Source organism: Lepisosteus oculatus, chromosome 11, assembly GCF_040954835.1.
Source record: "Lepisosteus oculatus isolate fLepOcu1 chromosome 11, fLepOcu1.hap2, whole genome shotgun sequence".
In the NCBI taxonomy this organism is placed as follows: Eukaryota; Metazoa; Chordata; class Actinopteri; order Semionotiformes; family Lepisosteidae; genus Lepisosteus; species Lepisosteus oculatus.
In genome coordinates, this window is record NC_090706.1 from 16226095 (window position 1) to 16248926 (window position 22832).

At 46.2% G+C, this 22832-nt stretch overlaps 1 protein-coding gene across 3 annotated transcripts; it reads right to left on the reverse strand.

Moving 5' to 3' along the window:
• Window positions 1-2098: 2098 nt before the first annotated feature.
• Window positions 2099-18155, reverse strand: lyl1 (LYL1 basic helix-loop-helix family member). Of its 3 annotated transcripts, none has more exons than XM_006631596.3 (4): window positions 17400-18155; window positions 10781-12293; window positions 6026-6120; window positions 2099-4694 (listed from the first exon to the last, which is right to left on the reverse strand). In XM_006631596.3, exons 2-4 carry the CDS (start codon window positions 11362-11364, stop codon window positions 4168-4170), a joined length of 1206 nt encoding a protein of 401 aa, XP_006631659.2. In that variant the 5' UTR covers window positions 11365-12293; window positions 17400-18155; the 3' UTR covers window positions 2099-4167. The 3 variants fall into 3 exon arrangements, with proteins under 3 accessions (XP_006631659.2, XP_015204743.2, XP_015204742.2); XM_015349257.2 differs by having other exon boundaries at window positions 2099-4709; window positions 17456-18154; XM_015349256.2 differs by having other exon boundaries at window positions 2099-4709; window positions 17400-18154.
• Window positions 18156-22832: the final 4677 nt, after the last annotated feature.

Below are 22832 nucleotides of genomic sequence, written 5' to 3' on the forward strand. Positions count from 1 at the left end.
CTTCTAACCGCTCGTTTTTCTTAGATGGGCTTATTTTGTAATTTGCCTATCCTTATACCTTTTTTACACCTACTGTAAAAACGCTTTGAGATGCTACTTTTAAAGACGCTATATAAAATAAATACAATTATTATTGTATTGTACCGTTTTAATATTTTGCTTCAATATTGTGCATAACTGCTGTAAACTGGCATCAATCAGTTTCTTTAATGGATAATATTATTTACTGCTGTATAACAACAAGGTGGCGCCAAAGAGTTATCATCGAGCGCTGTTAATATTTTTTCGTTGTATTTACAAAGCTCTTCTTATCCCAAAATAATCCCCCAATAATAATGTAATAAATAATAAAAACTATTCCACATATTATTTTACATATAAAGGAGATACAGTATACTTTGGAATTGTAAATGTCTAATACTAAGATGTGGAAAAAAAACAGATCTTTCTTTAACTTTAAAACATAAAGACTAAAAAAAAATATCTGTGATGAAGTAAAATAATGTCTGTCGTTATTTTTGATATTGTACTGAAACTTGAAGCTCTTGGTTTGAGCGTGACAGGGCCACTTTTCCCACTTTTTTTATGACTGATCCATGCCTTTATGTATATTTAACATGATGTACATTTACATTTAAAGGAGGGGCATGAGTACATTTTGGTGTCTGATCTGATGGACGAAGATTAACAGACCTTAACTCACTGGTGCAAAAGTGAGATTGAACAGACTGTAGGGGTAAAGAAGGAAGGAATGACAAGAGGGGCCTTCATCTGAGATGAGTTTAGAATATATGTTTACTTTTCGAACCTCTTTGTCCAGTTCAGGGTCTGGGGGGAGCCAGAGCCCATCCAGGTACACCCTGGACAGGACGCTAGTCCACCACAGGAACCCACGAGTGCACAGGGAGCAGACTCCCAATGCTAACCACTGCGCCAAGGGATACGGACATAAAAATAATCACCGTTTTGGGGGTGGATGCTGGATCTTGATCGCAGAGGTGGAGCGTGTGGGTGCACCAGTAGACAAGTCAAACGTTTATCTCCGCCTCACAGCCAGGCAGCTGCTACATCTGCGCCTGCATTATCACCCGGGAGGCAGGGGGCGTGACCCGTCCTGAGCAGAAAGGGGTAAACCAGGGGAGGGGGCCCTAGCTCCCCAGCATGGACGTGTGCAGCTACAGACAACAAACACAACACATCACATGTGTACTGCTGTCTTGTACCTTTTTCTCTATCCTAAATATGAGTTTTAACCATAATGTAATTTTTCCCATCTTTGCAATTCTTTTTCCCTCTAAAAACCTTTCAGTCTTTATAACAAGAGAGGACCATGACGTTTGTTCAGGTAGCTATTAATTAGCTGCTATTAATTCCGACTTTTAATTTACCATTGGACACCCCTGTGTAGAGTACTTTGCCTGGGCTTCGTCACCTCATTACTTCAGCCACGTCTTGCTGTCCTCTCCCTTGCTCATTGGTGCAGGCTATCCTATGAAAGGAGCAACACACGTCTCGACTATTATTGCCGTGAATTTCCCTGCAGCCTGCACTTGGCCTGTGTTTTGGAAACACAGCTGAGCATGGTCAGCACCGGAGCCGCCCTGTGCTCGAACCGGGCTGTATTAAAAAACACAGGCTGCAGCTTCACAACGGCATCTGAGGGAGAAGTGTGCAGCTGCCCGACATTATGCAAGATCGTTTCCTGTTGTGCAGGGACAGGGGGCACAGCGTGTGAGAGCTGGCTTAGTGTTTCTTTCTCTCCTTCCGTTTGGTGCTGGGCACCCGAAAGAGCCGCAGAGTGCTGGGTGACGATGAGACAGCACTAACTGCTACCGTTCCAGGCTTCTGACAGCTTGGCACACCCTCCATGCCAGCATACCGGCCCTGGGTGCGAGGGGGAGGAGGGGAATTCATGCCTTGTCCGATGGGGGTACTTTTCACCGTGTAGCTTCCTGTCCTACCCTGTTGTGCTCCGTGCGTTGCTCGAGAACTCTCTGTCCCTTTATCTCACATGACCACCGGAGATAAGGATCTTACTGCCTGTGCCCAAGACACACCTGGGTCTGCCCCTCACAGGCGAAATTACACACGCGTCCTGTTCTTCTGTTTTTAATCAAATGGATTTTATTTCACACACTGTTAAATCAATCCACTCACACACGCACCCAAGACCCCGATGATTCTCAGGATTTCGAAACCTCAGCCCCTCCTATCCCCCAAACTGCTAGCCCATGCTCTCACACTTTTGCAAAAACAAAGAATCGTCAATTGGAAAGACTGTTGCTCACTTCCTGGAACTATGCTTGGCTCCAGCCATTGCGCTGCTAGTTGGGACAACACCCTTACAAAAGGTCAACGCAGTAAATCCACACAGTGTTATCTTTCTGTTTTTCCGTATTTATCCCATGCAGTTACACTACCCTTCTTTGTCATAATATATCTTGACAGCTCCAATAGATCATTAAAAGATCTTATGAACTATATTTGTCCCTCTTTCTCCCCCAAAGCAAAAAAAGAAACATCTTAAGGACAGAAGTTTAAAGACAGGAAGGAATGGGGGGGGGGACACTTTCCCCCCCTTGGTGTAACATGATGGTGCAGCTGCAAAAACATTCCCCAAGTCACTTCCTGCCTTTGAGTTTTCAGAACTCTGGTGTGGGGCGGAACTGTAGGAATAGCTAGCAAGGCCAACTGAATTAGAAACAGCAACCGAGAATGCAACAGATTATACAGAGAGGGATATGAATGAATGAAGCACAGGGGTATTGGAAAGATTTAGAACTCTAAAAGGAAGCTCCACCCCTAATTCACTCAATGCGATCATTTGCTCTGCACGCCCCCTTCACATTTTTTAACACCAGGTGTCTAATACAGAAATACTGAAAAATACTTTATCCCCTTCGTTGTAGATACAGTAGAATATTTTTGCCTACACTTAATACGATTCTAATGAAAATCTATAACCCTTAGTATTTCTAGTGCTGCTTTTTGGGGAAATGTGTCGAGATCCTCATACTTTTGTGTGGAAAGTGTTTTGGACTGTGTCTATAGAGATCTTTGGGGGGGGTTACTGGTTATGATAGCCCTAGGTCTTAAACTGAAAGGTTCACATGCTGCACTTTTTCCGAAGCAGAGTATTGGGCTAATCTCTTTGGACAGGAATAAATGCCTATTTGGTTTACTGTTTTTCAGAGACAGTACTTTGATATTAAACATATCTGATCTGACCAGCCCGCAGCCGCCAGTACTGTTGCTTAAAAAGGCACTTCTTTCTTTCTCCTGGGCGTCTGATAAGAGGATGTTGAATAGAGGAACAGTGAAATGAGAGGGAGCTCTATTTATTGTACCATGATGTGAGGAGCCATGCAATATTCACAGAGACAAGAAAGGCCTGTTAGTGCTGAAAAGCAAAAGGCAAAACAGGTCCCAGGATTGCTACAATATTACTTTGACTGGTGATGGAAATAAAAAGGAGGGTTGCATTAAAGCAGCATTTTGGGAAAGCCAGAGGGAGGGAAAGGTGAAAGGGGGAGGCTCGTGAATCGCACACTCTCTTCAAAAATGATGTTAAAAATCACGACAAAGCTGGCTTCTCAGCATTGTGTCACCTGCCCTTACTTGATTAAAGCCCAAAGAAAAAGACCTTGTCCAGTGGTTCTGATACACAAAGGCATGGATTTCTGCTGAAAACACCGCAGACATCAGCCAACTCGCAGGAAGCCAAAGGCTGCGCAGATCAGTAGAGCAACTAGGCAATAATTTAAGAGCAGTACGAGATGAATTCATGACGAGCATCCTCCACAAATGCCTAAACTTCACTGCACCACCACAGCAGCCAAACAGATACAAAAACAAGAACGTCATGAAGAAGAACTGATATTGAGACCCCAGGTGATGTCATTTTCTCTACCCACATAAAAAAATACACGATTCTTTAGAGAAGTCACAACCAGAAGTTCCTGGAGGAGCAGCATGACTGATCTCCTCCCGGTTCATGGCAGCTTGAGCGGCCCAGTCTAGGGCATGTGCTCTGACGTCCTTTACAGAAAAACGTGATCAAAACGCTCAGCAGACACCAGCAAAAGGCCCTGCCAATTGTTTCGTAGAGTCTGCCCCGTTTATTCACGTCTCAGTTCGCATCCTGCAGCCTGACTCTCGGGGGCAGCGTCACCGCTGGTCGTTAACAGCGGCTACAATCCTCATCGGCTCCTTCAGCTCCAGCCCGTTCTTGGCCGTCAGTCTGGACTCCATGCTTTCCTCGCTGTCGGGGCTGCCCGTGTCGCCGTAGCAACTGGAGCCGGGGGAGGTCCCCGTGGCAACCACGGAGTCGGAGGAGTCCCTGCCCCGGCAGGCGGTGGCCTGCCCCAGCTGCGGTGGGGGGGCGTGGGGTTGGCCGGGGGGGGCCCGCGGGAGGTCAGAGTGGAGCTCCAGCTTGTTGTTCTCCCCCTCCCCCTGGTCCTCCTCGCCTGCAGCTCCCCCTGCTCCCTGGTCGGAGGCCTGGTCGTTGAGCAGCTTGACCAGGAAGTTGATGTACTTCATGGCCAGCCGCAGGATCTCGTTCTTGCTGAGCTTCTTGTCGGGCGGGTGCGTGGGGATCAGCTTCCTCAGCTCGGAGAAGGCCCCGTTGACGTTCTGCTGCCGCCAGCGCTCCCGACTGTTCGTGAAGACCCTGCGGGCCAGCTTCTGGGGCGGGCCTGCAACACAGCCGCCTGGTTCTCATTATTGACTTGACCATGATCCATACAGACTCACAGACTCACACACCTGCACACCTGCACACATAGACTCACTAACACACAGACCTGCACACACTCACATACACACACAGATAGACTCACAGACACACAGACCTGCACACCCTCACACACACACACAGACTCACAAACACTCAGAGCTGCACACACTCACATAAACACACACATAGACTCACAGACACTCACAGCTGCACACACTCACATACAGACAAACAGACTCACAGACACACACAGACTCACAGACACACATACCTGCACAAACCTGTACACACTAACACAAACATAGACTCAGAGACATACACACTGCACACCCTCACATACACACATACTCACATACACATACATGCACACAACGGGACAAACTGAAGATTTGCTGGGTTTCAGGTCAGTGCTAGACATATTGCTTGACATTCTGGCTTTTGCTCTATCTTATAAAAAGCTAGGAGGAGCCTGGAGAGCACCGAGAGATCCCCAGTCATTCAGATAGTCAGAACACTTGAGTGATTGAGAGACTGCTTATACCAAGGTCAGAAAATACCGTGCCCATCCAGGAACTGATAACTCACACAGCCCCACGTTACGGTTTCCTCGCCCTCCCAGGCACAGAGATCAGGTTTCAAAATCAACTAGCACAAATCTCCAGAGCCCTTCCATGATTGGAACTTCAGAAGCACAAACACTCTGCAGACATGCCTGCTTCAATATGTGACCTGTTCTTCCCAAGCCAGGATGTGTTACAGGTTGACCCTGAATATTACATTTTCAATCCTGTAAAAATTGAAATCAAACATCCTGACAATATTCTTTACAATATGCTGAAAAGAGAAGAAAGAAAACACAACTTTTCAGCCGTGGAGCCTTCTTTGGGTGGTCTTCTCACCCAAAGAAGGTTCCACAGCCGAAACATTGTGTTTTCTCTCTTCTCTTTTCAGCAAGGAATAAACCTATTACGTGTTACTTTGCAAACTACGCATGCTGACGCAGCTACCCACCTGAACTTCTTTAGAATATAGACATTAAGTGGTTCAGATGGCGGTTTGATCACAAAGACCTTTTTTTCCTGTTGACTATGACTATTGTATCTATATTTTAAATGATTTATTTTTAAATCTGTCATTCTTAGTGGCTTTCTGGATTCTATGAGCCCCACCAGCTCGGGACTCTTCCGTGAGCCTTGATACTATGCTACGATACTGTCCCTGAAGGCAGGGTGCTGCCAAGCCATCGCCCGCTGACACACTGCAGGCAGCAGGCCGCAGGCGGGAGCTAACCTTCAGGCAAGTCCATTTCAAAGTGCGCGGAGGGTCTTCTCTTCATGCGGCTGCTGGCGAAAACTCCAAAGCTGGCCGATGACCCCAGGTAAGGACTGGCACAGAAGGAGGGAAAGTAGAAAAGATTACCGGGTGCATACAAGCCCAGGGCCACTGCTCACCACGGATAAAGCACTGATACAGCGGGCAGCAGAGCCTTTTATTTTTACACAAAACCAGTATTGCAACTACCTTAACAATCCTGAGCAGTGGTTCCCAGCTCTGGTCCAGGAGGAACGCTGTGTTTGCTGGTTTTTGCTCTAGCTAACCACTGGCTTCTTCATCACTGATTAATCTGATTTCCAGTTTCTCTTTCTGCCCTGATATAGTGTCACGCCCCGCTTTAGGGGTGTGTGATACAGTGTCACTCCCCGCTGTAGGGGTGTGTGATACTGTGTCACTCCCCGCTGTAGGGGTGTGTGATACGGTGTCACTCCCAGCTGTAGGGGTGTCTGATATGGTGTCACTCCCAGCTGTAGGGGTGTGTGATACAGTGTCACTCCCAGCTGTAGGGGTGTGTGATACGGTGTCACTCCCAGCTGTAGGGGTGTGTGATACGGTGTCACTCCCAGCTGTAGGGGTGTGTGATACGGTGTCACTCCCAGCTGTAGGGGTGTGTGATACGGTGTCACTCCTAGCTGTAGGGGTGTGTGATACGGTGTCACTCCTAGCTGTAGGGGTGTGTGATACGGTGTCACTCCTAGCTGTAGGGGTGTGTGATACGGTGTCACTCCCAGCTGTAGGGGTGTGTGATACGGTGTCACTCCTAGCTGAAAGGGTGTGTGATACGGTGTCACTCCCAGCTGTAGGGGTGTGTGATACGGTGTCACTCCCAGTTGTAGGGGTGTCTGATATGGTGTCACTCCCAGCTGTAGGGGTGTGTGATACAGTGTTACTCCCAGCTGTAGGGGTGTGTGATACAGTGTCACTCCCAGATTTAGGCGTGTCAGATACAGTGCCATTCCCACCCATGTCTCTTCATCATCAATTGCCCAACTATTATCATAATATTTATTAAGAGCTGTTTAGGCAGAAATAACAGCAAGCAAGTCGAGAGGCTGAGTAAGGTCCTGCGTGCTGATGTTGTTGGGAATAGAACCCCCTGAAATAAGGAAATAAGATGTTATTGAAACTCAGGACTGACCAAAGAGATAAGTAAAAGTAAGTACAATAAGTACAAGTAAGCAGATGAATTACTGTAAGTCATCAGTTAGCACTGGAGATGTAGATGTGTCATCTGGAATGATAACACAGTGTTCTGAGCAGCAGGGTTGGGAAGCACCACTGATCTCAAGGGAGTGTAAGCAAGACAGAAAGCTGGGTGGGTTTCTTTTCTTAGAGAACTAAGAGCTGTGGGGTCCTGAAGCAGCCAGCCCAGCCATGAGGACAAGGACATATACTGTACGCCAATATGCCACCCGGAGTCATGACGATCAAACTACTTTCGGATCTTTCACATGTTTTAAACATCTTCACAGCTCCTGATTCTAGCCCATAGACCCGAGCCAGTCACTCCTGGCCCTGTAGGGCCACAGTTCCCCTGGATTTGCAGCTAACTATTAATCCTCAAATAGTGGATTAAACTATTAATCCCTGGAAATAGTGGGAATTAAGACCCATCAAGTGAACAGCTGATTCAAGTGAAGAATGCAAAACAGGAGAAACACAGAGGCCTCAGAGGATCAGGAGTGACAATCAGTCCCATAAACCCTTACAGAGCTGTGCTGCAGTATAGTGTGGTAAAAGCCAAGAAAACGCAGCAAGGCACAGTGAAAGTGAAATCACAGCAAAGAACAGACAGGTATGGTAGGTGCCATTCACTGAACACAAATGTGATAAGTGTGTGGTGAAAAACCGTGACACAAACAACACACATACTGTAAAAAAGTACCACAGCGAAGCTCCAGAGGTGGGGGTGCATGTCTTTTTTTAAGAAATCATGAAAAAATCAGGAAGGAAAATAGAAAATAAGCTCAAATACAAGTTAAGGTTTTTTTTTTTAAATAAGCTTTCCATTCTTATTAAGCAGGCTCTGCTGCATCATTTCTACAAGACACTTTTTAATTTAAAGGTACAAATTACACTTGATGAATTGAAACATGCTGGAAGCAGAGCGTCAGTAATTAGAAACTGCATCTGTGTCACGCTGTATCAGAGAGCAGAGCCCATGAGCATACTAAGACCTGGGCTGCTATTCAGACAGGGGGAAGGAATTTGAATCAAAGAGTGCTTAATTTCAACCAATGAGCAAATTTAAATAAACAAAGATTTCACAATTTATACATATTCTTAATCTATAAAAAGCCACTTCATAGATAAGTTATCAAATAATATAATTTAAAAGGTTTTCTTCTTTTCTAGTATCCACATTTGCTTAATTTAAATAGGCAGTTGAAAAATGAACTATTATGTATTTTTTACCGATCCTGGCATGAAGGACCTTCAGGAAAAAAAGATATTGATCTATACTACACAGCGTATTGAACAAGAGCATGAAAAAGTGATATACAGGAAAAAACAGCTCCATTTATAAAAGGAATAATACCTTGAGAAAAACTAAAGCACCCTAGCAAAAACTAATTAGTGCTGCACAGTTTTCTGAAGCCCTTTGGCAAAGTACAACCTATAGAATTCTTTGCAACATCAGTAGATAAGATAAGACAATTTTATTGGCCATATACTATTTCTTGTATTAGGAATTTGTCTTTTCATATACAGTACCCCAATGTGCTCTCCATGAGACACACAGACAGGGAGAGAAGCTTGGGGTCAGAGCACAGGGTCAGCCATTTATACAGCGCCCCTGGAGCAGTTGGGGTTAATAGCCTTGCTCAGGAGCCCAACGGAGTAGGATTCCTCTGCCAGCCACGGGATACGAACCGGCAACCTTCCAGCCGCAGGCGCAGATCCTTAGCCACAGAGCCACCGCTCCGCCTTCCTCAGGTATAGCCGAGTATATACAGTTCCACAACTGGAACTTTCAAGAGCAATAATCGATCTCTGGAAGGGGTGGTTTCAATGGCCCATTACCACCTAGATGAAAGGATGTCCTTCTGGCCAGCAGTGAAAGTGTTTCTCCCGGGGACGGAAGGCTGCAACAGCTGTGCAGCCTCTGTGGGCTGTGGGCTGTGGGCTGTGGCCGGCCCAGTAGCGCAATGCTCCCCTGCAGGGGCAGGAACTGTGTGGCAATGTGTGGTGAACCAAGAAGAGCTGCACCAGAAAAGGCCCATTGCAGGGACAGGTCCTGTACAGCAGGTCAAGGGCCTCCAGCTCTGGTCATCAAGGGCTGCTATAGGCCTTTTGATTTTCACAGCAACCTTAAGGTCAAAATCAAATAATCAAGGGTGCAGGGTGTAGAATGCAGAGCTTGGCCCTGCCTATCAGAGAAGTCCTCTGCACCTGTAAGATACTTACAAAGAGTTGTGCAACACAACACATTACATTGGCCTTTCAGTTGCACTTTGTGTAATTGCCCCCAGTTTAAAATGTTGGGGTTCCCTCCTGAGCTGAGATTCAAATGTTTTTTTCTGTATTCGTAGGTCTTTCAGCAAAGTAGCAACGTCCCTTTGAACCCCCGAGTATTAATACTGTATAATGCCCATTACACTCTGCCAGATGCACAAGACACTTATGAGCTCACTGCAGTACTGTACTCCCATGTCTCAGGGTCAAAACTGATGACTACCACCAGGTTTTCAAAACCACCTCTTGGTGTGCATGGGACTATGGGAAGTGTTCACAAGCTACCTTTTGAGAAAGCAGTCAAATCTCTTAGTTCAAGCCACTGACCTCACTTCCTGCCTTGGTCTTGAACTTCACTTCCCAGCATGTATTTCTTCACCCCTGCGTTCCTGACCCATGCCCAGGTGAAATCAATCACAAATCACAGGCCTCTAGGAGGATATTACATCTAGAACAACATTGAAAATGCTGCCAGCTACTGCGTTTCTTCATTTGTGATTGGACATATTTTGATGTAATCTGGAGCATACAGTTATTCAACTAATGACGCCCTAAATTACTGAAAAAAAAATAAAAGGTTCTCAAGGCTTGTGGCTCATCAGGAAAGAGAACTTCCCAATCTAAGTAACGTTAAGCAGACTGAGAGTGTGTGACTCCACTCTGGATGGGACAGGAGTCCATCACAGAGTTCCCATGCTGGTACCCAGTGCTATAGCGTGGTGGACTGGGGCAATGAGGGCAAAGCCTCTTGCTCCAGGGGATCATGCTGTCCACAGTGGGATCTCAGGCCTGCAGCCTCTGGGCTAGAGATCCAGAACTTTGAGCACTGCTCTGAGCCACCCCAGCACTGATCCAAAGCTGACACTTGTTTCGTGTCACGGATGTAGAGTAATGTGAAAAAGAAAGCACACCCTCTTACAATTCTTTGTTTTTTTCTATATTAACACCTATCTGACCTTCACCCAGTCCTCACTAAGTCCCAACAGCAGGTAAGTCTAGCCTCATGTGACAAATAACACATACATTTGTATTGGTCTTTGTCATCGCTGTACCTATCCTTCAAGGTTTGGGATTGGTCACCACTCAACACGGATTTGGCGTCCGGTATTTTTCCGGAACACAAAATTCCTCCTCGTAACAGCTGAGTGCGGCCTCCCTGCCCCCTTCTCATCCTGTTTGCCCCAATGCCTGATCGTACCGCTGGCTCTGCTCAAACCTGAAAGAGACACACGGACAGATGGGCGGGGGGTCTACCTGTTCAGAAAGGGATGCCCAGGCAGGTACTGAGGAGGCAGCAGGGTGCTGGGCAGGACGGGCACGGGGGACATCTGGGCTGGCATTCCAGGGGTGGCAGCGGTCAGGGCGGCCAGCTGGGAGACCCGGGAGTCCGTAGGGCACTGCACTAGCGAGGGGATGGGGTGCAGGGCAGTCAGTTCAGTTGTGGGCACCACTCTGCTCCCTAAAGCTGGCGTGCCAGGCATGGGGGGCATGGGTGGCTTGCTGTGGCCGAGGCTGATGACAGGGACGTTGGGTGGCAGGGGGGCCAGTTCAGAGGAGGAGGAGGAGGACGACGAAGCAGGGGTCGAAGGAAGAGGGGGCGTCCTCGCTTGACCGGTGGTTTCCATGGCAACAGGCTCAGCTGCTTCCCGGCGACTCGGGGTGGCCGCCCCCCCAGGGGAGCCAGCGGCCGCGGCCTGGGACGTGCCTCCCTCGCTCTCCTGCTCGTTAGGCAGCGGGCTGCTAATTGCCAGAGATGCAGTCTGGAGAGGGCTCTGGCGCTCACCAGCAGCAGAGGCCGGGGGGGCGGGAGAGCCGCTGGGCTCCAGCTTTTCCATCATTTTGCTTCTTTGTCTGAGTCTTTGGCCTTTTAATTTTAATTGTGCTCTGGCGGAGGCCGGGGGGAGGGATATTTCTGCTGTTGGAGCGCTCGCGGGGGTCACTTCGGCGGGGAGAGTCTGTCGGGGGCTGGAAACATTCGAGGCTGTCCGTATCACCTCTGCATGTCAAGACGCTCCTCTCCTGCGGGTGGGCGTGAGCCTGCAAGAGGGCGGCTGATCAAGAGAGCGCATATGCCGTTATACAGGACGCCTGTGGGCATCCATCCATGTATCTTTGCCTCCCCTCTCCTCCTTTCTACAGATCTGGCATCTGTTTCCGCGACGCCCCTCGCGTCTCTGCCCCTCGGCAGGCCTGGAGTCTGGCCGTCTCTCGTGTTCTCCGCGATGGGCCCGCCGCGCCTCTCCGCACGGGCGTTTTAAGGCGGCCGGTAGGTTTTCCGAGACGTGTGCGAAAGCCGTGATGTCATGTGTGGCTGCTCGCACTGGGTTCAGAGCCCGCTTGGGGGGAGGGGTTTCTCTCCGTTGGCCCTCCCCAAGAGTCTGGCCGTCCGCCTTCACCCAGGCCTTGGTGTTGGAGTTCTCACGTTGGATCTGTGTTTATAAGGATCCTCCCTGGCTGGGCTGGCTGTCCTGATTGTGTTATCTTGCCTGCCGGACCCTAAGCCCCGCCAGCACTAAAACCAACAGCCGGATTTGGGCTTGTAATGCACTGGACCCACTGGGATGCTGCTCCCAAATTCCACGGAGGTCCATGAGCAGCTGTGTGGAAGACTGGATACCACCTCCCTTAAGCTCCGTCTCCGAGCGAGTGTGTTGTGTGCGACTGTAATCTCCAGGGACCTGTGGAGCTCACATGATCAGCTGCTCCTCACTCAGATCACTCTAAGTCTTCCCAGGAGAGAGGAATTCTGAAGTCTTCCAGTGTGGACCTGGAAAAACACAGACACGCAAAAGAAACTTCAGGCAGGTCTTTTTACATCCCTCAACGTTTTGCAGTACCCATACTGTATGTGGGAAAACCAGACTTGGCTTCCGAGTGAAGGCGCTGGCTCCTGGCCCAGCTCGAACCCTTGTCTCTGGTGCAGACTTCTCATTCGAGAGGGGTGGTGGACGAATGGAACAATCTGCCCAGCCATGAAGCCATGAGGTCGGTACCCTGGCTCCTTTCCCAAAAGCAGCTGGACGAGATGCTGGGACCAGTTATGTACTAGGCATCACACAAGTTAGACAGACTAAATGGCCTCCTCTTCATGGAAAAGAATCCTAAAGTAACCCTTCTCGTCGGAAAAAAGATGCTTGGTTGGTTTCTGAACCCAGGGGGCCCTGAACTGCTATCAGCTCAGGCTACATGAAAACATTTCAGAGGAGTGCCTGAAATTCACATCAAATAGTTCAATTTTAGACCTTAGTTCAATTTTAGACCTCTCTAAAGCCTGGACACCCAGAAACACTGGTAAATATCGCCGCTGAGAGTTTACTGGGTGAAAGAAGCAGACTTCACGTTTAAAGAAAAACAACTTACAAATCAATGCCACCCCATAATAAGATACCGAAACCTGCTGAAAGGAAACGGGTAACAATGGTCGTGTCTTGTGGGCTATGAAACCACCACCTGTAGGCCTTGGTCATTTCTACTCACTCAGTCATTGTGACTCTCAGTGGCTGGAGCCCTTGCTGTCATCCTTAAGCTTTCACTGCCTGACTTGGTCTGAAACTCTTGAAATAAACTACCCCCCCCCCCCAACACACACACACACACTCCTGCAACACAGAAGAACTCAGCTTCTTCATCCAAAACCAATTTGCCTTTTTCTGTACTTCTCGTGGGTTGTGTCATCCCAAGATGAGCTTGAACCTGCTTTGTAAGCCAACACCTCAATAACAGTGCCCTGGAAAGTTGAGTCAGCTCCCCCAAAGCGCAGCCAGGTGTACCCCCACTGCACCACCCAGGTCAAAAGACTATGTCTCATTCCCCCTCGCCCAGGGGGACTCTGCTCCTCCCATCCAGAGCCACCCGTCCATCTTGTTTGATGATCAAGAACACGCAAGTCTCATTCAGCTCCCGCTTGTTCAGGCCACGTTGCCCCGCCAACGCAAGGAGAACTTTCGATTTGTGTAAACTGAGCTCGGGCGCCGAGAGCCACAGCAGCAGCTGCTGCATCCTCCTGGTGTCGCGCTGCAGAATGAGAAACCCTGTGCCTCTCTCAGTACACGTGTGTGTACACAAGTGTGCTCAGATTGAAAAGAGCACAAGAACAGGAGGTTCAAAGTGAAGGATCGGCCCTCCGATGATTTGAGGCAGCCTTACATATGACTCGCGTGTTCAATCGCGCTCAATTGCCCACAGGCATTCAGATTAAAGTCAATTAAAGACAATGGCAATTTCAATTGAAGACAACGACAGACGAGCCAGAGTTTCTTGTGGAGGAAGAAATCAAGAAAATCAGGCTGGATGTAGATTTTAAAATACTTCATTTTTTAGTGCAAAATCATATCTGCCTTTGAATATGACAGCAAGAAGAAGACACTGCAAAGACTTAATGTAATCGATTCACGCTCCACTGTAATAACATTGCAGATGGTCTAATCCAATACAATATAATTGAAGGTAATAGTTATTCAGGGAGTCTAGCTTTTGCCTATGAATAACTACAACCATATTTGTCTCATGGGAGTCTCATTTTTTTTAGAGAAATACGTGTCAGGTCCAACCCTCCTCCAGCATGCGATAAATCACTTATTTCTAAAGATGCAAGTAAAGGTTTATTCCACAGCTAAAATGTGTTTCTTTTCTTCTCTTTTCAACATTGAATAAACCTTCACTTGTTCCTCTGCAGCCTATGCATGCTGACACAGCTACCCACCTGAACTATTTCTAAAGATGTAGAATAATTTCACTGTGATCAATTAAAGAAGGGATTTATACAATTAAGTCATTAAGCTAAGCACAGTTTCAGTACTTAACCAATTAATCAATTATTTAAAGAGTTTGTTTTATTTTCTGTAGCTAAACCCATTCAATATCTTTACCCAGTACTAAAGTATGTAATGCCCTAAGGACATCTATAAAAATGCTGGACCATTGTCCTTTCAGGTGCCAGATCCTGAGGACCCCTAATGAGACCGATATTATTTGTGCGGATGGAGTGAAGAAAAAAAACCTTATGACCTTTGTCTTCCTCGGTAATTTGGAAGTTGGTGTTTTTGGGGGAAAACACACGCCTCCACTTGGCTCTTTTTGCGATGGGGCATATGGTCCACAATATGAGTTACCCCCTGAAATGACGGGATGAGAGAAAATGTTCCAGCGCGGGTCCGGTACGTGTGACCGAGCTAAACTGAATTTATCATGCAAACGACCGAAACATCTGCCTTCGGGAAATGTAAAGCCTTTGTTCAGATGTACATTATACAGTAGAAGACGAAACAACAGATCAAGGTGACAACGTCAATGAAGGCTTTTGTTATTTTTTGGGGGGTCAAATTTCACTGTGCTGTATCTTACCTGTTGTTGTTGTTGTTGTTTTTTATTCTTGTGTACCATTAAAACGGAAGACAAATTTACGGTCATCAGTGAGACTGAAAGAGTAACCTAGAGATTCGTGGCCTTAAATGTTAACTACCCTCTGATCGACAAATGCTACAGTATTTACACGGGTTCCGCTGTTAGAATATCTTCGTATTTATTTTAGAAGGCTTTGTTCCCTCAGTTATGACCACATGACTGACAAACCGACTGGTTCTATATGCTAGCAAGCTTATACACCTTCGTCATGAAAATGAAATGTAGCACTGACGGCGTACTATAGCTCAAAATGCATATATTCGATAAAATGGCATTGATGTGATCAAAATAATAGAGAATCTTACAAGAAACAATAACAATAATAATATTAATAAAATAATATTAGTCATTTGTAATTATTATTACAGCGTCTTCATCGATACTATTTGTTATGCGAACTTTTCCAACAAAACGATAAAACGATTCAGTAATTCGGGTTATAGCAGCAATTGGCGATTTCTGTTGAATTAGGAATTTGAATTCCTGCTGAGTATTACAATTCTGTCGTTATTCGCAGCAGGCGATTCCAATTAATTCAATAGCACGTAACACGTTCACCTCATGCCGTTTTGAAACCTGCTTTCGATCACAGGCTGCTCTCTTTGGGAAAATAATTTGGGCACAGAGCGCACTGGAGCCGCACATTATCGAAGTCATTTGTACTAAGAATCAGGTTTAACCCTACGAGGATTCTTCAATAGGTTCTTAAAACCCGTTTTAGGCACGGGAAAAAAAATCTATTGAAAAGCCCGTTTCCGAAATTGAACTGGGTTTTATGGATATAAAATAACATTAACAGTTAGTGTAAAAAATATTTCAAGCTTGCTTTTTGTAATATATAATATCTTAAACTTCCAGCCGGACTACAAATCGAATGTCTTTTAGAAAGATAAATTACAAAAACGCATTAACTATAACAGGCAAATTGTTTACTGGAGTCCACGAAGAGTTTTACTGTTAAAAGAACACGTTAAATGCCTCACAGAAATGTTCGTTATCTGGTGTGGGCGTTTCGTGTTTAAACTGTTTAACAAATTATAATTAATTATATCATTTATTTGTATTATTATTAATGTTATTATTAACTACCTTTTACCTACAGGCCGTTCATAATCAAATAATTTATTTTACAACTTTTTATGTTTTAAAATGTAAAAATAATAAAATAATAACATTGTCACGATATTATGGAGGAGACTTTATTTGAATACCTACAAGACAGTAAATTGATTCGATAAACGACAAGATGTCTTCATGCAGAAAGTTCATCGGTTCAATGATGCAATGTTAATAATATGAAAATGTTCCCTTTTCTCGGCGGTTGCTTAAGATTTGGAGGAATTGCAACATATCTACATCCAAATATAACTGTCACGCCACAGAAAGCGGAATAAAGCGCAAAATTTGGATTTCGGGAAACACGAAAAAGGCGAGGAGTCCCCAGTTCTGGGTAACGTTAATTCCCGGTTAATTCCCGAGAATATTGAAACGTGTCTTCGAAAAGAATCGGAAATCAAGAATATGGTATATACCGTGCATGAAAACTACACTTGGCAAAATAACGATAAGGCAACCGGCTGTAATTATGTTTAAGCTTTTAATTGTTCTCCATCTGAATTTAAACCGTCGTTTTGTTTGGGGAAAACAGCTCTGGAGAATAACAGCCACGGTTTCAAGTAGATTTAGATGTCACTTATGTCAGGAAAGTTCGTCGGCCTGTCCAGAAGGGCGACACAGGTTTAGAAATACTGTCTAATTGACCGCTACATTTCTTTGTTTCTCTCATGTCTGTGTATTCATGTAAGAGAATAACGTATAATAAATCAATCCTCCCCATACTGACGAATTCCAAAAACAGACTATAAATGACGCACAGCTAGCAATTAGATAGTTGAGTTTAAGGTTTTGATTATGAAAATATATACGAATTATTAATATGTACATTTCTTTTATTTTAGATTTAATTAAGAACAGGAAACCTGTAAAAAAATTAAAAGGAAAGTGTAATTAAATCTAATGAATTAAAATATTTTGAACTTTAGAATTCAACAGTTTGTAGGAGCTCCTTAATCTTAAAATAGTTTGAAACTCCTCACCCTTTTTAACGTTTTCAAAGGAATCTCATCTTCTGTTTGTCTTTGCATCAAGCACCAAAGCAAAGCACACACGCAGGCTGAAACACAACACACATTGCAACCAAAGAGACTTTGGATCAAAATCAATATTCTTTTAATGCCCAAGAAATAATCTTTCAAAGTCTAAGTGATATTCTTTCAAAGCCTAAGCAGAGTCAGCCACTTCTTGTGGCACTAAGCAAACAAATCAAGATTTGTCCAAGTACATATTGTAAAAGAAAAAACAATACTTCTGAATCAAAATCGGAAAACCCCTGCAGGCAAGATCATGATTACTGCTGCTGCCTGTACAGCAGCACAGCTCACCCCGGTGATAACTGTGATGGTTCACTCACCATGTTAACCCACTGGTACGCTCACAGACCACAAACGAACCCCCAGCCCAGTTCACCTGGTGTGTCCAGTCCATGTCCACAGTCAGGAGCACGCGTCACCTCCACCGCTGCCTCTCCCCCTCTGTTTTTTTTAATCCCGTTTCTGACGTCCTGGCTGTAACGAGCTCCCGGGTTCTCAGCACCAAACTCCTTGTGAACCCCTCTTCCCCCGAGACACGCAGGCACGCGCACACACCCCACTGCTGGGCACCCCAGTCACCCTTCTCCCAGTCCGTGGGCGCGCGGTGGAGGTGCTGATGGCCCTTCCAGTCAGCGCGAGGCGATCTGTAGAGACCGACACAGCCCCCAGCTGATGGGGGTAGGAGGGGGGGCAGGCTGACGGTTCACCATCCAGGCCGACGGGAGCACGTCTTCGGCTGCCCCAAAGCCAAGGGGACTCCAAGCCAGGCTGGCAAATCCTCACTGCAAAAGAACACTCATCCCCAAAAGCAGTCTTCTCTGCAGAATGCGCGCCTACTGTCACTTGTTTACTGCGGCGGCCACCAAAAATTCAGAACCAGTGAAGAGGCAGCTCCCACCCCTCCTCGCTCCCTCTCTCTCCCTGCACTCTAGCGGGGAGGTAGACTGGCTGCCTATTGGAAAGAGCTGGCTCTCTGCAGCTCAGAGCTCTGTTGTGGAGAGATTTCCTTCGCTCAGTGGACAAGAGGATGCTCTTTTGCAATGTGGTTGGAGCTGATAAGTGACTCAAAAGCTGCCTGTGCCTGTTAGATAAGGAAACGCCCCCCCGCCTCCACACACACACTCCTAACCCCCCCCCCGCAACAACCAGCTCCATCTTTCCCCCGGTCAGTCCTGCCTAACAGGGAATTGGAGCAATCCCAAAAGGAAATGGGCTTATAACATGGTGGAACAACACACACACACACAAGCACGCGCACGCGCGCACTACAGGAGAGTACTATCTTACACAGCTCTGCTCTCCATGCAGGCGGTGTGCTGTGAGACGCCATTGGTGCCCCCTGGTCAGCTTCATCCTGCAAAAGAGGGGAAAAAAAAGGAGAATCCTGGAAAACACTTCCCTTTTTCTGCACCATTTGCTCAAGACGTCAACAGCCCATCTAGAGCTTTTCGTGAAAGGAAAATGGAAACTAATGGCAATAGTACAGTCAGTGACATTGTGGCTTTAGTGCCAACTGGGCACTGAAAGTGCCAAGTCCCTTTGTCCAGTGAGGCAGTGAGGCTTCTCACCTTGCACGGAGTCAGAAATGTGCCAGGTGACACCAGAGTTAAGTGAAGGACGTCTAACCTGCGCATTTTCGCCTGTATGTAAAGATGCGAGTGAGTATGCAGCTTTTAAAACAGCACAGGATTTTGAAAGCCATGTTCTCCAGCTTTCACTGTGCAACTCAAGCAAAAATCGCTGTTCCACAGTCTGTCCGCATGGCTGATCGTGCATTTCAGTCAAAAGACAGGAAACGTTTCAATGATGACAAGACCAATGGACTATTTATGTAGCAACCACTACATACTGTATATACAATAAAACATACATCTCGTCCTCATGGGAAAGAACCCAGGGATTTTGTGATGGAAGAACAGTCTACTTTCGCATATGCATTGAGCAGTGTGATGAAGGACCACTTTTAATTATTAATAATAATTGCTTACACTTATATAGCACTTTTCATGGACACTCTACTCAAAGCACTATATAGGTAATGGGGACTCCTATCCACCAGCACCAGTGTGCAGCCCCAACTTGGTGATGCGATGGCAGCCATAGTGTGCCAGTACACTCACACACACCAGCTATCAGTGGGGGGGAGAACAGAGTGATGAAGCCAGTCCATAGATGGGGATTATTAGGAGGCCATGATTGGTAAGGGCCAGTGGGAAATTTGGCCAGGACACTGGGGTTACACCCCTACTCTTTTCAAGAAATGCCCTGGGATTTTTAATGACCACAGAGAGTGAGGACCTTGGTTTTACATCTCATCCGAAGGGCAGTGCCTTTTTACAGTATACTGGGGCATTAGGACCCACATGGACTGCAGGGTGAGCGCCCCCTGCTGGCCCCACTAACACCTCTTCCAGCAGCAGCCTTAGTTCTTCCCAGGAGTCTCCCATCTAGGTACTGACCAGGCTCACACCTGCTTAGCTTCAGTGGGTTGCCAGTTGTAAGCTGCAGGGTGATATGACTGAATTTCCCTGTGTCTTCATGTATAGATATGTTTGATATATAATTCAATAATTTCTGGGCATTGCAATACCTTAACAAATGTCACAAGTGACAGTTTAATAGCTTTTAATCAACACTACATGTTGACACATCACCAGTATAGTACTCCATTAACATCTATGGAGTTGCAAACAGTTGAAATAAAGCTACTAATTAGTTAATTCACTCAACCATCATTTCTACCACTTCATAGGACCAATGAATGTTCAATAACATTACAAGAAGTGTCACCTAACATTTGAAGACACCAAAAAAATCAATTCTCATTACATAAGGATATGAGAACAGTTCAATAAAATTATACAAGTTAAATTAATTAGTAGTGAGTAACCTAGTTTCAGATACCCTGTAGGAGTATACGACACAGTCATGGTCTGCACAGTTCAGTAGAGAGTTGCAGGAGAGTTAAACCAGACGAGGGAGAGCAGGAGAGCTTCTCCAGCCAGTCTGGGATTGATGAGGCCTTCATTGGAATTCAATAGGAAATAATAGTGCAGCTCATAGGCAGGGCGTGCCCAGCCCCATGGTGCTGAGGCCATGTGTTTACAGTAATACAGCAGTGCTGCCTGGATCCAACAAGCAGGCAATTTGATTAACTTTCCTCTCCAAGAGCTTCCTGAAGGTCCTGCTTCCTTCCTCTGTCTCCCAGCTCTCTGGGCAGGGCAGCAGCTGAACAAGACGGAGCAAAGGCTTCCTTGCTCCGTCTCAAACAGCACCCTGAGCTAGACGGCCGCTCCTTAGTCCCCAGCACACTTGGAGACAGCAGGGACGTGTTCAATCCGCCCTGGGGGTCACCGACTGGATCCGAAGAAAACCCACCAGAACAGCTGCAGGAGAGAACAAACCATCCAACCCATCTGGCCTGTTTGGTCCAGTCAGTGACTTGCAATTCAGTGCAACTTCATTTATTCAAGTGATATTTGATTAATATCAAAGGAACAATGATTTCTCTGTGAGATAGGACCCTTGGAATTGTACAACACACACGTGACAACGAAAAAGTTTAGATTACCGTTCTGAGAAATGATAGTATTAACGATATCATCTTGTGTGTCTGCTCTGTTGCCGTCACCCATGTTACAGATGCGGTTTATCCTCCTTTTTCTTACAAAACGAATCGCATCAACGTACAAATTCTCTTCACACCAGATAAACTGATCTGTTATGCGGCTGAAACAGTGAACTTCTAAATGATTAATTAGTACTAGGCATTACTCATACTGTGCTGTACTTTTAAAATTGCTGAAAGTTTGGAGATTCCCAGGTTGCCTTCCCTTGTGTGGCAGGACACATGGCCAATATACTGTAAAAAAGGCAGCAGCAAAATCTTCTATGGCACAGGCATTCCTGCTGCCAAGAGCAGCTGCTGTCCTCACAGATAATTACAGGCACTCACCGCAGACAGAAGAAATGATTATTTTTGCACACCTCTGATTTTAAAAATAGGCAGAGCTTTGCGTCGGGTCACATCCTCCTCAGAGCAGGCGAAGCACAGCGACTCGCGCTCTCAGTTTCACTCTCAAGCCCCGGTCGGATCACAACGAAAGGCCTGAGAGCTAGTCAGGGGGTCAGAGCAGCCTCTTGGGCAGACCAGGAGGCGAGTTTTGCACAAGCACCTGGGAAGGCACAGCCAACAGCACAGGGGGCCTCACCTCTCATCCTAGGCGCGGAGCAGGAAGAGGCTCGGCTTAGCAGCTCAGCTCCGAGAGATGCCCAGGCAGATGCCGGCAGAGCCGGGGAGCTCGATCCATGAGCCTCTGGACAGGCTTGGCACAGTCAGCTGCTCAGCCCGCGTTGATTCCCAGGGATGTGGAGACGAAGAGCATCCTAATCACAGACTGAAAAGAGCAATTAGCAAGGTTACATCGCTGCACAAGTCTTGTGTACATGTACTACTCTTAATCACCTCCGATTCATCTATAAAATCTTTGCAGCAAATTAAAGAGACACAAATATGTATTATTACCATTACAGCCCTACAAAATTTTGCTATGATAGGCTTGCATGGTCTCTATGCAGTTTTGTCATGCTTGTACAACACTTTTACTTTAGTTTGCTGGTCACTACTATTCTCTGATAATTTTACTGTGATTGACTACACATTACTCTGCTTTTGCCATGGTATAACCGCAGGAAATCTGTTTTGCATTGCTATTTTAAGTTTGTATAACTGCACATAGCTGCTTTCTAGCATATTTCTTTCTCTTCTGACAAGATGACAAGATACCGATGTGCATTTTTCTGAACCCACGTGTGTGACTATAAAAGAGCCACACCTGCAGTTTCTCCTGGATGCACACGACTTGTCAAATCCGACGCCAGACCCCGAAACACAGCAGGGCCTGTATCAGTATTGCTCAGATCAAGAGAACAAACTGACATGCAAACAGAAAAAAAACCCCGCAAAACATGCTGAGAGTTTTTTTAAAAAATGTCACATATCCGTGGAAGTGCAAGAGACGTTAACCTAGAAACTCATCCCGCTTGGAACCAGAGGCCTTTCACTTTTTGATTTGAGATCCGAGAATCCAATGAATCCATTTCTTGCAAGATAGCAAGGTTTGTTATTTTGTCTTCTGCAATGTGAGACCCTGAGGTGACTGGTACCTCAACATCCCTTCACTTGGCACCACTGTCGCCTGTCCTGGCACTATTGACACTAGTTCTATAGAGCTGCTGTGCTCGGACCCGTATTGCCTGGGGGTGGGACAGTGAGGTCTTGGCATACTTCTTGCATGGTACTGGTAGCAAAGCTGTCTGAGTGTGGTAGAATCCTGAAGCAGCACGGATAAGGGAGGGGGGGGCTGACATTGTGCTGTTTTGTTCTTGTTTTTTTTTTTCTGGTGCCGGGAAAAAAAACGACTTTAATAAAAAACTGGTTCACGCTAAAGACGCGCTGACTGAATTCCAAAGGCATGACGCGAGTGACCGTTGCTTCTTTGTTTCCATTTGTTTTTGAACGGAGATGTATTCTGGAGGGTCAGACGCTGGAGCTCACCTACAGCACTGACACAGTCTGGGAGACTGTGGAATGCGGGAGCCAAAATAAAAACAGTAATTCTGATTTTTCCTTGGAGAAAAATCAAAACGTGGATGTGTTTTCTTTTCTTTTTTAATGGGCTGTTATTTTGCTACCAATTCTAAAACAACAGCCACAATAACAGGCCAGAGGTGCTGTGCGCTTATTGTTTCTC